Below are 14783 nucleotides of genomic sequence, written 5' to 3' on the forward strand. Positions count from 1 at the left end.
AAAATTTGGGTTCAGTGTCCCTTTAACTTTTGTATTATTCCCCAAAGAGAGACTGAAGTGCATATGCACACTTAGAGGCACAACTGTAGTCTTATACCAAGTCCCAGATCCTTTAATACAGATTAATTTAGTGTATGTAAAAGGCTCCCATAAGGCAACAGCATGAATTTTAATTAAAAACCAGCCTTCCACCACACTCCCCAGTGCTTGCTTATTTCATTATGTCAAACAAAAACCAGAAAATAGGACAGAATCTTTATTATACAAACAGGGACTTAAAGGGACATAAAACCCAAACATTTTCTTTCATGATTCAGATAGAGAATACAATTTTAAACAACAAATATTTATCTAGGAATGCTCAGGAGCAGCAAAGAAACTAGATTTTAGCTGCTGATTGGTTGCTTCATATACATTCCAATTTTCATTGGCTCACCCATGTGTTCAGTTATAAACCAATAGTGCATTGCTGCTCATTCAACAAAGCATACCAAGAGAACGAAGAAAAATTGATAATAGGAGTAAATTAGAAAGCTGCTTAAAATTGCCTGCTCTGTCTGAGTCATGAAAGAAAAAATGTGGGTTTCATATCCCTTTAAGGGACCTTTTCTCTTGTTTTACTTTAATGTGTTACCTTGTGTTACTGTAGTTCCTCGAGCAGGGCCATAGCTCATTTTAATAAAGGGATATAAGATAAAATTAAAATAATAGAACAGTGGAGTTTGCTAACAAACTGAAAGTTTATAAATGTTTTTAAAGTTGTATTTTTGAGGTAAATGTTTGCAGTGCAGTGGTGATGTTTTTCCTGATGTAGCTGTGCAGGCCTGGGTACTAGGAACTATTAAGCAGGACCGACCAGGTAATTAAAGTAAACTTTTTGACTGGTCTGGTGTTACTTTGTCCTGCCTAACAGGGCCTATAGTACCCAGTCCTGCACTGCTACATCTGTTCTACAGCAACCCCCTGCTCAGGCCCGCTATCAGTAAGATGACGAAATTGCAAAATTATTTCCTACCTAGTGAAGCACCGTGTCAAGGTATATGTAAAGATTAATATATATATTATTATATATTTGGCTAATCAGTACCAAATGATTCATTCATTCATTCATAAAACATTAAATGCTCTGACTTGAGACCAAAGTTCAATCTTCCCCCATTCAGTATGCAAAGTTAAAATGCATCCAAGTGAAGACAATAAAACATTTGGTCTACTTAACTTAAACTGTCATTTCAAAGAAAGGCAAATTGTTTTAAAGGAAATTACCATGTATATTTTGTGTGTGTAAATCTTGGATCAAGCATGGAAGTTTCCCTTCCTGATGAACAGGATTCTCAAGATAGGAGACACATTTATCCTAATTAAAAGATAACATAACTTTTGAAGCTCACAGCCCTGCTGTGTATGGAAACAATAAACATTTGACCAGCAAAAACACGTTTACAACGTAGCCTAGTTGTCTGGCGTAGGTGACATATTTTGTGGAAAAGAAACCATTCACAGTTCAATGCAAATTAGTGCCTGCTGTGTCAAGTATACAAACACTGAACCATGGACTTAAAGATAAAAACATTTTTTTTTTATTCTCTCTGTTTTCCAGAAATCTAATGAAAATTATAGGAACAACTGATGTAATGGGATATCTGAATGAATATACAGGGAGTGCAGAATTATTAGGCAAGTTGTATTTTTGAGGATTAATTTTATTATTGAACAACAACCATGTTCTCAATGAACCCAAAAAACTCATTAATATCAAAGCTGAATAGTTTTGGAAGTAGTTTTTAGTTTGTTTTTAGTTATAGCTATTTTAGGGGGATATCTGTGTGTGCAGGTGACTATTAGTGTGCATAATTATTAGGCAACTTAACAAAAAACAAATATATACCCATTTCAATTATTTATTTTTACCAGTGAAACCAATATAACATCTCAACATTCACAAATATACATTTCTGACATTCAAAAACAAAACAAAAACAAATCAGTGACCAATATAGCCACCTTTCTTTGCAAGGAAACTCAAAAGCCTGCCATCCATGGATTCTGTCAGTGTTTTGATCTGTTCACCATCAACATTGCGTGCAGCAGCAACCACAGCCTCCCAGACACTGTTCAGAGAGGTGTACTGTTTTCCCTCCTTGTAAATCTCACATTTGATGATGGACCACAGGTTCTCAATGGGGTTCAGATCAGGTGAACAAGGAGGCCATGTCATTAGATTTTCTTCTTTTATACCCTTTCTTGCCAGCCACGCTGTGGAGTACTTGGACACGTGTGATGGAGCATTGTCCTGCATGAAAATCATGTTTTTCTTGAAGGATGCAGACTTCTTCCTGTACCACTGCTTGAAGAAGGTGTCTTCCAGAAACTGGCAGTAGGACTGGGAGTTGAGCTTGACTCCATCCTCAACCCGAAAAGGCCCCACAAGCTCATCTTTGATGATACCAGCCCAAACCAGTACTCCACCTCCACCTTGCTGGCGTCTGAGTCGGACTGGAGCTCTCTGCCCTTTACCAATCCAGCCACAGGCCCATCCATCTGGCCCATCAAGACTCACTCTCATTTCATCAGTCCATAAAACCTTAGAAAAATCAGTCTTGAGATATTTCTTGGCCCAATCTTGAAGTTTCAGCTTGTGTTCTTGGCAGCTGCACGCTTGACTTTTCTCAGTTCATGGGCAGTTATTTTGCGCCTTGGTTTTTCCACACGTTTCTTGCGACCCTGTTGACTATTTTGAATGAAACGCTTGATTGTTCGATGATCACGCTTCAGAAGCTTTGCAATTTTAAGAGTGCTGCATCCCTCTGCAAGATATCTCACTATTTTTGACTTTTCTGAGCCTGTCAAGTCCTTCTTTTGACCCATTTTGCCAAAGGAAAGGAAGTTGCCTAATAATTATGCACACCTGATATAAGGTGTTGATGTCATTAGACCACACCCCTTCTCATTACAGAGATGCACATCACCTAATATGCTTAATTGGTAGTAGGCTTTCGAGCCTATACAGCTTGGAGTAAGACAACATGCATAAAGAGGATGATGTGGTCAAAATACTCATTTGCCTAATAATTCTGCACTCCCTGTATGTAAAATTAATGTATAAATGGTGGGTTTCATATCAATATGATATTTGTGGACCTAAAATGATTAATAGGAACATTTTAGATAAATGCTGCAAATAGATTTATACATATTTGACAATTTTTCCCTTTTTTTTTTTTTCTTCAGGAAAACAAGATATCTTTAGCCATAAAAACAGACTTATGGAAATTGTATATTTTAAAATAAAAATTAATAACCCTATTATTTTTATTTCAGATCTCCATAGACAAGATTCATGCTTTCAAGATTTATTAGAATTATGAAATATATTATATTCATGTTGGGATACAGTGCAGTACTGAATATAAAACATGCTGTATTTGTATGAATATATATCAGGATTTTAAATGCTATTAATTTTGGAATAGTTAGCAATATAAATTAGTTTAATGTAATATTATATTAAAAAGAATTTGATGTTTCATATTAAAATAATCAAGAAATTGACATGATGCTACCCTGCCTGGAATTTAGGTTGTAAGTGATTGATGCAAAAAGTTATGGTCTGATAAATGATCACTTTATAAAAATGTATTAAATTGTTAAAAATGTTAGAAATGGTTAAATAAATCTGTTTGTCATGCTGCCCCCGATGGCCAAAATCCGGTGTTGCAATGCAGGAGTTGCAGCCGGGAGACGATTGGTTGTTGACAAGGATGCATCTCCCTGACAACATACATTCCCAAAATGAACCAATAAGAAGGGACAAGGTTTTCAAGGGCATCCCATTTTTCACACCTATGATTAGAGAATATAAGTTGTATGCAGGATAGGGGCAGAGGCTGGCTGCTGAGGATTTTGCTAAACTGACTGAAAACTGTTGCGTGGGACACAGTCAAACTATAAGCAAAGTGTGCCATAGTTTTTCTTATCAATTGCAATTACACTTATCTTTATATGAGGTGGGACAAACAAGTTTTGAAGCTGAATTATCGATTTGGTCATCTTTGGTAATGTATGGTTGTTCTAATTTTTAATATTTTAAACATAGGTAAACATTTAAAACAAACATTCATTGTTGCTATAAATAATAGATTAAAGAGAGCAGTTTATATTTTAGCTTATATTCAAAGCATGTGTATTTTAAACTAATCCTAAATTTTAAGTTGTTTATCTGTGCAAATATATAGTTATAACTCAGAATTGGGTTTTTGCATAAATAATATATACAATTTCTGATGTTTTAAATTGGAATTATATAGGATAAATTGTGGTTAAATAGCTAATTGTATTGCTTGAATGTTAGCAGCTAAATATCTTGGAATCTCATGGTGTTAATTAAATGAAATTCAATTGTGAATAAGGCTAGTTTTAAAGGTAAACTTTTATGAACTTTGCATAGCATAGTTTTGATTCATATTCTGGTTCCTACAAAAATATTTCAATGTGTTTATAGATATTAACTAATAAAAAGATTTCAAGAATTTATATAAATTTTATTGTCTTAGTATATGCATATTTGATTGTGGGTTTATTTTAAAGAATAATTATTAAATATATTGTGTTATAACCCTGCCATATACTGACAACCGCCAACAGAAGAGCAAACGGAAACACATGGATCGCAAGCACGCTGTGACTGCAAACTGACCAACTACCAAACGCTGGGGGCCAAGCAAAAGATAAAAGCTACTTATGCACATTATTCGCGATGAGAATGACTATGTAAAGCACCCGACCCCTAATACAGCTTCCTGTAACGTCACGCGAGCAACGCGTCAACCAATAGGATGAGAGTAGATTAATGCATCTAGTTCTGTAAACAGCCTGCACGCCGTGGGAGGGGGGAGGAGTAAGGTGGTGCCGTTGCGCAAAGCAGTCTGCATGCTATGTGAGAGGGGAGGAGTAAGATGGCGCTGCAACGCTGAACAATGTATGAGGCTCAGAATAACAACTAATCGATAATTAAAATCGTTGACAACAATTTTCATTATCGATTTTTATTGATTAGTTGTTTCAGCCCTAGTTCTCTTGGCTACCTTTGTAAAAAAAAAAAAAAGAGGATATGTACATATCCTCAGCAGCATCAATTCACTACTGGGAGCTAGCTGTTGATTTGTGGCGACGCACATTTGTCTTTTGTCATTGGCTCACTACTGTTCAACTAACTCCCAGCAGTGCATTGCTGCTCTGAAACTGATTTTAATTATGTGCTTAATCCCTTTGCAGAGGTTAAACACATGGTTGTATGAAAACAATAGTGCAATAATAAAATTGCTCTAACATATTAGAGTATTTTCTTTATGCACTGTTAGAGTCTTTAATGCAGGTAAAAGCAAGTACCAGAATAAGCAAGCAAAGGTTAAATTATTATCCCTTCAGCATCTGTATAGCAAGAAACCACAAAACACCCTAGTATATAGATGTTAAAAACAGCCTGAAATTAATATATAATATAATATGTTTAACCTACTATCTTCTGCTTGGGGCTGCTAAGAACATGTTAGGACTTGATAAGACACTACTGAAAGTTTCACAAGTAGGTGGCATTTTATGAGGTAACTTCATGTTTTTATCTTTGTTGCACTAGGGATTGATAGCAATAGGTTATAGAACCAGAAATGCCCCAGTAAATCTGGAATTCATGTATTTTCTGTGAATTCCAGTCACTGCACTTGAAAAGTTTGATGTGTAAGCCCCTGCTAAGCAAAGCCTCAGTATATACATTGAGGAAATTAAACTTGTTCCAAATTGTGCAACACTATTGAACTGGAACACACACATACATCACAAAAACAAACGGGGAACGCAAAGCCACAACAATACCAAAGGGGGCGGGGTGCTTGGCTGTAGCGGCGGAACAAGCCACAGACATCAAAAAACCAAAAGTAACAGCCGCATGTTTTGAAGGGGTTTAAATTTAGGTTTTGCTTTGCATCACTTATATAATGATCTGCCTACTGGTAAATATTAATTTAGCTTAAAGTTTATTTTTATATATGAGACATTTTAGCATCTAATGTTTTTATTGTATCCTATGTTGTATATTTTATATTTGTTGCGATTTTTTCATGATCAGTTGTGCGCAAACATGATTTTTGGAAATGTCACTATTAATTTAAACATCTTTCAAATAGTTTTTTTCTTGCAAAATTATCTTAGAATTTTTCATTTCTTTTTCATATTTGAGTTTAATAATATAATTAATTTAAAATAAATTTATTTGATATATGTATATAGTTTATATGTTTTTCTACATTAATAATTATTTTTGATATTCTTTATTTCAGAGTGAAAGAAAGGAAGAGTTCATTGAAAAAATACAGGACCTAGATTTTGACACAAAAGCAGCTGTTGCAGCCCATATTCAAGAGGTAAAATTCACTTATATTGTGTTGCTTGATTCTTAATATTTCTTTAATTTAAATCCACTCACTAATGTACCAATTAAAATTTTTTTTATAAAGCACACAACTGCAACACACAAAAAATGTTTTGTGCTGTAAATGGCTTGTGCGCGTGCGTGTATATATGTATATATATATATATGTGTGTGTGTGTATATGTATATATATATATATTTATATTTTTATATATATATATATATATATATATATATACGCGTGTGTGTATGTATATATATATATATATATATATATATATATATATATGTGTGGGTACAATATTTGTACCAGCTGTCCCTGGATATTGTGGCTATGGACAAGGGCCCACAATATTTCAATACAAATGTGGACACCTTGGTGCACGGTGGTTTAGAGAATAATATAAAACTGCAAAGAGATCAACTAGTAAACCTTATCCAGCAACCCCATATAAAGCCAAATAATCAAAAATATATATAGGAACTGTCACTATCCCAAATAGACACTACCAAGGATGTCTGGTAAATAATGTTTTTTTATTATAATCATAATCATGTGCAAAAAAGTGTACAAAAAGAAAAATATATGTAAGTATATAATTATGGAAAGTTACTACAGCAAACTTCCTCATAAAACGTCCTTGTAACTGGACTGCCACTTGCAAATAAACGGCAACTGCATGCAAATAAGCAGCAACTGGATATTCCCAATATAACACCTTCACTCCCTATATGGCCTGACAAGATATGTCCAAGCGGACTAACAGGCAACCACTGTTGGGGGCATAAATGATAGTTCACATTTCATCCAATACTTCGTCCCATACCCTTATAACCATGAAGTAAATTTGACAAATGCCAAAGGGGACAGATACACAGATAATTCCGGCAGTGAAATAACAGGTAATAGACCACACAGCGCTTATCTTTCAGCGTCTCCTTCGTGTTACCTGCTCTGATGAAATAGTCATTTTCAAATAAATAACAATACAAAAAAGGAACTCCACTCACTGGATTTAGTAAATATAAGATTCCTTGGTGTTTATTACATAGTGGTGACGTCTCAGGGTTAAAGGGGTGTCACCGCTTTGTAATAAACGCTAAGGAATCTTATATTTACTAAATCCAGTGAGTGCAGTTCCTTTTTGTGTTATATATGTAAAGGGTCAACCAACTCTGCAACTGTCACCAGCTTGTGATGTATAGGGTTTCAACTTTGATCAGATTGTCACAGCCAAGACACTCCAGGTGAGCCTGTGACTTAAAAAAAGGAAGTTGGTAAACCACCATTGAAGATAGGGGGCACCAATAGATAAAAATGATTGAAAAATACCAAATAATTTAAATAGGTATATAGAAAAATGGTAACAAAACAATCTTCCAGTCTTAAATATTAATGTCAGGGTGCCAGGAATCAGACTGAGACGAGAAGTGCAAAAATAATCATACCTTTATTAATAGCAAAAAATAATAAAAAGTCCACAAGTCAAATAACAAGCCAGGAGTCAAAACCAGAGCTGGTAGTCAGACGAGCTGAGTCAGGAGCCAAAGTGACTAGTCAGACAAGCCGGAATCAGGAACAAGGAAAACAGCAGAGTCAGGAACAAGCCAGGGGTTAGGAACCAGGAAGGACGTCAGGCAGCCAGGTAATACACAGGAACTCTCACAAACAGGTCTGAGACAACACAAAGGCAAAGCATACTGAACAGAGGCCCTTTAAATAATAAGTGATGACATCACAATTCTGAGACTGCATCTTGTCTCACATGGATGATGCACACCAGTCTGGCCATAAAAGGAAGTGTAGGAAATGAGCAGCATCCCCCACAATGCACCATAGTCAGGAAGAGAGGTGAGTAAAATGGCAGATAAATCCTTCTGATGTACATGAGCTGAGACAAATATTGGGCCTTGTAAATTATGTGGGCAGGTTCCTTCCAGATTTATCCACAATACTACACCCTATCACAGAGTTGCTAAAGAAAGATGTTGCCTGGCTCTGGGGACCTTCACGGGAAGAATCCTTTGTGCAGGTCAAGTCCCTGCTGGGGTCTGCCCCAGTGTTGGGGTTCTATGACCCTTCCAAAAAGACTGTGGTTAGTGCTGATGCGAGCAGTTATGGGTTAGGGGCCGCCCTCCTGCAGTTGAATGAGAACAAACTACAGCCCATCGCCTACTGTTCCCGTACACTGACAGCTGCTGAGTCGAAGTACGCCCAAATTGAGAAAGAGTGCCTGGCTGCAGTTTGGGCCTGTGAGCGCATCCAGTGTTATCTAGTGGGTTTAGAGAAATTTAGTCTGGAGTCTGACCATAAGCTGCTAGTCCCTCTGATCAACTCCTATGATACTGACAAAACACCCCTAAGATGCCAGAGACTTCTGATGAGGCTGCTCAGGTTCAATGTTCAGGCAGTGCATGTGCAGGGGAAATAACTGGTAGTGGCAGATACACTTTTCAGGCTCCCGCTGGCTGCTGCGGAAGAATCTTCAGCGGAATCAGATGTGAAAGTGTATGTAATTCAGTCCTGGCATCCAAATCCATTTCGTCCGGGAAGCTAGAGCAAATAAGAAAGGAGACATATTTAGATACTGACCTTCAAGAAGTTATTAAGTACATAAAAGAAGGTTGGCCTGAGAGCCGGCCAGCCTGGATGTCTTTAAGTTCTTACCAGTCAGAAAGGTCGCAGCTCACAGAGCTGGATGGGTTGGTGCTGTTCCAGGACCACATTGTTATTCCTGTTAGCATGCGGAAAGAGATGTTAAGCAGGATTCATGATGGCCACTTGGGCATTACAAAGTGCAGAGAGAGGGCAGCTACAGCAGTATGGTGGCCTGGGATCAGTTCCGACATCGCAAGCCATGTGTCAAAATGTGCCTTTTGCCCTGAAGGCCAGCCTACTCAGAGAAGGGAGACCTTGATTTCTACTCCGCTGCCTGCAGGCCCGTGGCAGAAAATAGCTGCTGATTTGTGCGAACTGCACGGGAAAAAGTACCTAGTTGTGATTGACTACTATTCCAGGTATTTGGAGATTGCACCCTTGAATGAGATCACAAGTCAAGCCGTTATCACTCGTCTCAAGAGCTTGTTCACCCGGTGGGGCATACCAATGGAGATAGTGAGTGATAACGAAATGCAGTTTGCTTCCACAGAGTTTAGTTCTTTCAGCAGTGAATATGATTTTGTCCATTCTACATAGAGTCCACATTACCCGCAGGCCAATGGAATGGCTGAAAGGGCAGTTCAAACAACAAAGTTTATTTTGAAGCAATCTGAGCCGTACCTAGCCCTCTTGTCCTATTGGGCAACTCCCATTCAAGCCACGGGTTTTAGCCTGGCACAGCTGATGCTAGGATGTCAGATTCATACCACTTTACCCTCTGTGGGTGTCTTCCAGCTAACTAGCTCTGTTCCTCGGGACGAGGTCCTTAGGAGGGATGAAGAGGCTAAAAGGGGCTATTGATTCTTCTACGACAGGAGACACTCTGTGAGGCCCTTGCAGGAGCTGAATGTGGTGGAAAGTGTCAGAGTTAAACTGAATGATGAGAAGAAATGGAAGATGCCTGCTACGATAATTGGACGCTCTCCAGAACCAAGATCTTATGTAGTCCTTACTGATGGAGGGACAGTCACACATCAAAATCGAAAACATCTTCAGCCAGTACCTGAGAGTTTGGGACTGGATGCCTCAGTACCACTGCCGGTGGGATCCCCTGTTTTAAGAGGGGTGCCTTCCCCTCAGCAAGATCACAGCGGGGAACTTCTTTGCTTCCAGCAGACTCTCAATCACCTTCTTCTGTATCAGAGGACAGTTCATGTAAAATGACATCAAATGGAAGGGTGGTGAAACTTCCAGCCCGATATCGGGATTAGCACTAGTTAGAGCAGTGACCGGAAGTATGGACAGAATAATCCCATGGTCACTGTGGACTAGGGTAGTATATATATATATATATATATATATATATATATTCTCTTTAACTTGTTATTTGTTGTATACTAAACAAAACTATTTCTGTATGCTTCTTGTATACCTTGTTGTTTGATGTATTCAAAGAAAAAAAATGTATGCTTTGTCCTTTGAAAAGGGGGAAGATGTGATGAGAGTGGGAAGTGACGTCACCGGATGGGGGCGTGGCTTATGGTTATTATTGTCTATGTCGCAGTTATCAAGTGAGATGTATGGTGCAAGCTGTATACTTCTATGCTCTGCATTAAAATAGCGTTGTACCTTCTATGCTGTGTCCTGCATCTCATGACAGCCACCATCCTAGATTCTTGGTTAGATCAGTCCTGATCACACCTGAAAAACAACAATCTATAATATGTGTTATTGGGAAAAGCTGGAAGGAAAGGTGAGAAGCCTTCTATCTTCTTCATTGTTTTTCTTCCTGCAATATAAGACTCCAGACAGTTTACATGGAAATTTTCTTGCATGTGGCCTCCCAAAAGTAATCATAATGGAGGTATCTGTTATTTGTTTTTAGAAAGAAAATGCATCAATTAACTATGCATTCTAAATATTGGCATATTTAAAACTTAATAATAAAAACACTTAAAATGATTAATTGAACTTAAAACTAAGCACACATTACATGATACAAATGCACTGCAAACAAATATGCTTATAAACAAAAATTAATTATTTAATTTGAGCACTCCAGCTCTGTCAGCTGTTTCTTTAGAAACCCAATTTCATTTCTCATTCTCCTGTTTTGTTGTTTGAGTTCCCAATAACTTAAGTTGGCCTTATTGCTTATCTCATTTGGCCTCAGCCTCCAATTTGTATACTTATTGTCTCCTCTGTTAATATCGCCATTTAAATTCCTTTCTCTCCAGTTTCCTGTATTTGATCCTCTACTATTCTGATATCCCCAAACATGTCTCCTGTTGCCCCTCTCTGATCCCTGCCTGTGAATATTCAGATTGTTCTCCATTGACTGTTTCACTGCAGAAATTGCCTTAATGGTGTATGGATGATAATTCTACCACTTCTCAGCTCTAGTGAGCACCATTTCTAAGTTTTTGGCGTTTGGACCATACAGCTTTACAAACTCCTGACATTTTCTAGGGAGAGCTTCAAGTACCCTCTGTATGTGAGCTGGTGACCCGCAGACCATTTGGGTCTGTGGCTGGCACAGCACACACCAGAATAAAACAATTTCTGCTACTTCAAATGGCCCATCTAGAGGTCTCATGGTATTTTCGCTATTCTCTTTTTCTAGTCTAGTAAAATTGAAAAAGGTTTGTACTATTCTCCCAGCCTGATCAGATATGCTTGAGTTGAATCCTAATAACCTGTTGGCATATGGGCCCATGGCATCTTGAAGCAATTCTGTCCATTCCTGCATGCTCACACCTACTTTTATGGCTTTTTCAGACCCCTTGTGAAACCAATGTGAAAAGTTTTTAAAGCCGTTTGTGGAGATTGCGCCCCACCATTTCTGAAAAATTTCTTTATCTGCTACAGTCATTGGCCTAGTCTGATCTGAAAAACCTGTAGGTACTTTCGGGCTGTTCAAATGCTCAGATATTATGACAGGGGCAATTGGAACAGAACTTGGGTGTTTGGTGGGACCCAGTGGCATATTATCTTGTTTTATCACTTGTTTTGGCTCTCTCCTTTGTGACAGTAAGTGATGACAATCTGCATTGTTCCCAGAAATATCACTAATTTATTTTTTCTTCTTGTGCTATTTTCATCTGTAACTCAGTAATTTTATTTGAGTATCCATTTCTGCTGTGTTCTGTTAATTTTAATTGACGTAATTTACCGATCTGTATGGTGTTAAAGCGGAAAGCTTAATATAATCTCTGTCAGTCTGTGTTTTATCTAGCTTTAATTTTAGATCTTTATTTTGCTCTGTCAAGTCTCCAATGTTTGTTAGTTTCTTATTGTTGAAATAACAGCCTGCGCTATCATACATTTTCTTTTATTATTATTAATCTTTTTAAGAGTTACTACCTGTGTTAGTATCTCTTAAAAACTTTCACACTTAGCTTCTGGGATGAGGAATGGACCATTATATTTATGAATATAATTGTTAAAATAATCACAGATTTCCTGTGAAATATAGTTTTCACAGACATTTTAGCAGATAGCAGTTAGAACTAAAATAAAAAAGTAAATGTAATCTGGGGAACAGACTCTGAATAGTGTGTCTCTCACAGCATAGTAGTTTTCTTCTTAAAAGATGTTAACACAGGATGTACAAGGTACCATTGAGATGCTAATTTTACACAACAAAGGACGTATAACGGTTTAGCCATCTAGTAGAGGTAGTAATTAGATCTGTTTATAAGCAGGTCAGCTTTCCAGCAGAGGTGTTAATATAGTTAATTTTTAGTTTTCCTAACCACTGCTCAATATTTTTAATTTTAAATCTGAGGAACAGACTCCAAATAGTGTGTCTCTCACAGCATAGTTTGCCAGACTATTTTACCTGCCCCAAATGCAAGAAATTAACATAATATCTATAGGGCAATGAAACACCAGACTAAACAGAAGTTAAGCAATTTAGACTTCCTGTAAAGGAGATCATTTTGTATATAAGGTGCAGAAATCAAGCATTAAAAAAAAACACAAAAAAAAAATAAGTCCTAAAATATAGACCAAACTGAAAATGCAGGCTAATATAAACACCCTTTAGATGTTTTTAGTTTAAACAGTGAAAAATGTTAAAAATGTTTGTGCTTTTAAAATATTGCTCTAAACTATATTACTTGTAAATCCAAGTAGTGTGTCACACACACACAATAACTTGCCAACCTACCTTTCTGCATCTTTCCCCAACAGGAAGGAATTTACATTAACATTTGTATAGGGCAAGCTACAGCTCTAGGTGTCCTTCTTAGACAGAGACTAGGCCAAATAATTAATAATAAGAATGAACTACTTGAATATTCAATTTTAAAACAAGCTATGTGAATTGCCAGGGATAAAATCTGAGAGCTATATTTTAATAACAACTAGATTAGTATTCCAGTGATAAAATGTCACCACAGTGCACACAACACAATCTAATAGAAACATTATTTCAACTGCTGTTCTCCACATTATCTATAGAGAACTTTCTAGGAGAATGTGAAGAACGTTTTGGGCACAAAAAAATATAATAAACACATTACCAGTCAAATATTGCGGTCTAACTATTGAAAATGCGACTAAAGTGATCTAATTTAACACCTTTTTTGGGCGCACTGATGCGCCTAGTTGAACACAATGTGTCAGTTATGAATTGACTCGATCTACAATATTTTTAGGTGCACTTAAGGTTGTTAAATATGAGGATGAGATTGTGTGCACATTTTAAGGTGCAAAAATAAGAGAAATTACTCGATAAATCTTGCTCTTTGTGGCAACAGTTTGGGGAAAGGGCCGTCTCCTTTTCCAGCATAACTCTATAAAGCAAGGTCCATGAAGACATTGTTTGAGTTTTATGTGGAAGAAGTTGCATTGCCTGCACAGATCCCTTATCTCAACCCCATTGAACATCTTTGGAATAGATAGCAAGCCAGATCTTCTCATCCAACATCAGTGCCTGACCTCACACATGCCAAATGCTCTTTTTATTATTATTATTATCATCAGGTATTTGAAGAGCGCCAACAGATTCTGCAGCGCTCTTTTGACTGAATGGGCAAAAACACCCACCCCATATTAATGCCCATGATTTTGGAGTAGGATGTCGAACAAGCTTATATAGGTGTGATGGTCAAGTGTCATATAGTGTGAATAAATATAAAAAGAGGTTACAAAATATTGTAATTTGCTATTCTATGGAGAAAAAATATATATTTCTTACTCAACCAATACAGTTTTATACTAATATATATATATATATATATATATATTAATATTACAATTAAAAATATCTCTATTTGGACAATGCTATTCTTGGAATCGTGTCTTAATATAACAGTTCACTTATATTTTTTCATTATTTGAGACATTCAGTGATGATTTAAGGTTGTGATTTAAACATGCTGCTGTACAACTAGAAGCACAATTTTACTGATTGTAATCTCATGTCCTGGTCTATTCAGCAGTGAAATAGGAAGCTGGTACTATCAGTTATATCAGTAGTTTGCTATAGTTTCCATAGCAGTGACAATAAAGGGATGGGGAAAGACAGGGACCATTCAAGGAGAGTCAAAATTGCTTCTCAAAGTCAAGGTCATTCCCCTTCATTCTTTTGTTGATTTAACAATGTGCTAACCCCTATATAATGAGAGTGATTGATTAGACTACTCATAGCAGCCTCCACACATTGACCCCTTTATCTAACATTCTATTTTGTTACATGACACAGAGTAAGGAACTGAAAACTTACTGAAATACAGTATTATTTACTTCTAT

The 14783-nt window shown here is 36.9% G+C and overlaps 1 protein-coding gene across 1 annotated transcript in view; it reads left to right on the plus strand.

Moving 5' to 3' along the window:
* CCDC88A (coiled-coil domain containing 88A) overlaps positions 1-14783 on the plus strand; it is a 424707-nt gene that overhangs the window by 187446 nt on the left and 222478 nt on the right. Inside the window, exon 6 of the mRNA XM_053712191.1 lies at positions 6336-6419. Coding sequence (XP_053568166.1) covers positions 6336-6419 — 84 coding nt within the window. The remainder of the gene's footprint in view (positions 1-6335; positions 6420-14783) is intronic.

This window comes from Bombina bombina, chromosome 4 (genome assembly GCF_027579735.1).
Source record: "Bombina bombina isolate aBomBom1 chromosome 4, aBomBom1.pri, whole genome shotgun sequence".
Classification (NCBI taxonomy): domain Eukaryota; kingdom Metazoa; phylum Chordata; class Amphibia; order Anura; family Bombinatoridae; genus Bombina; species Bombina bombina.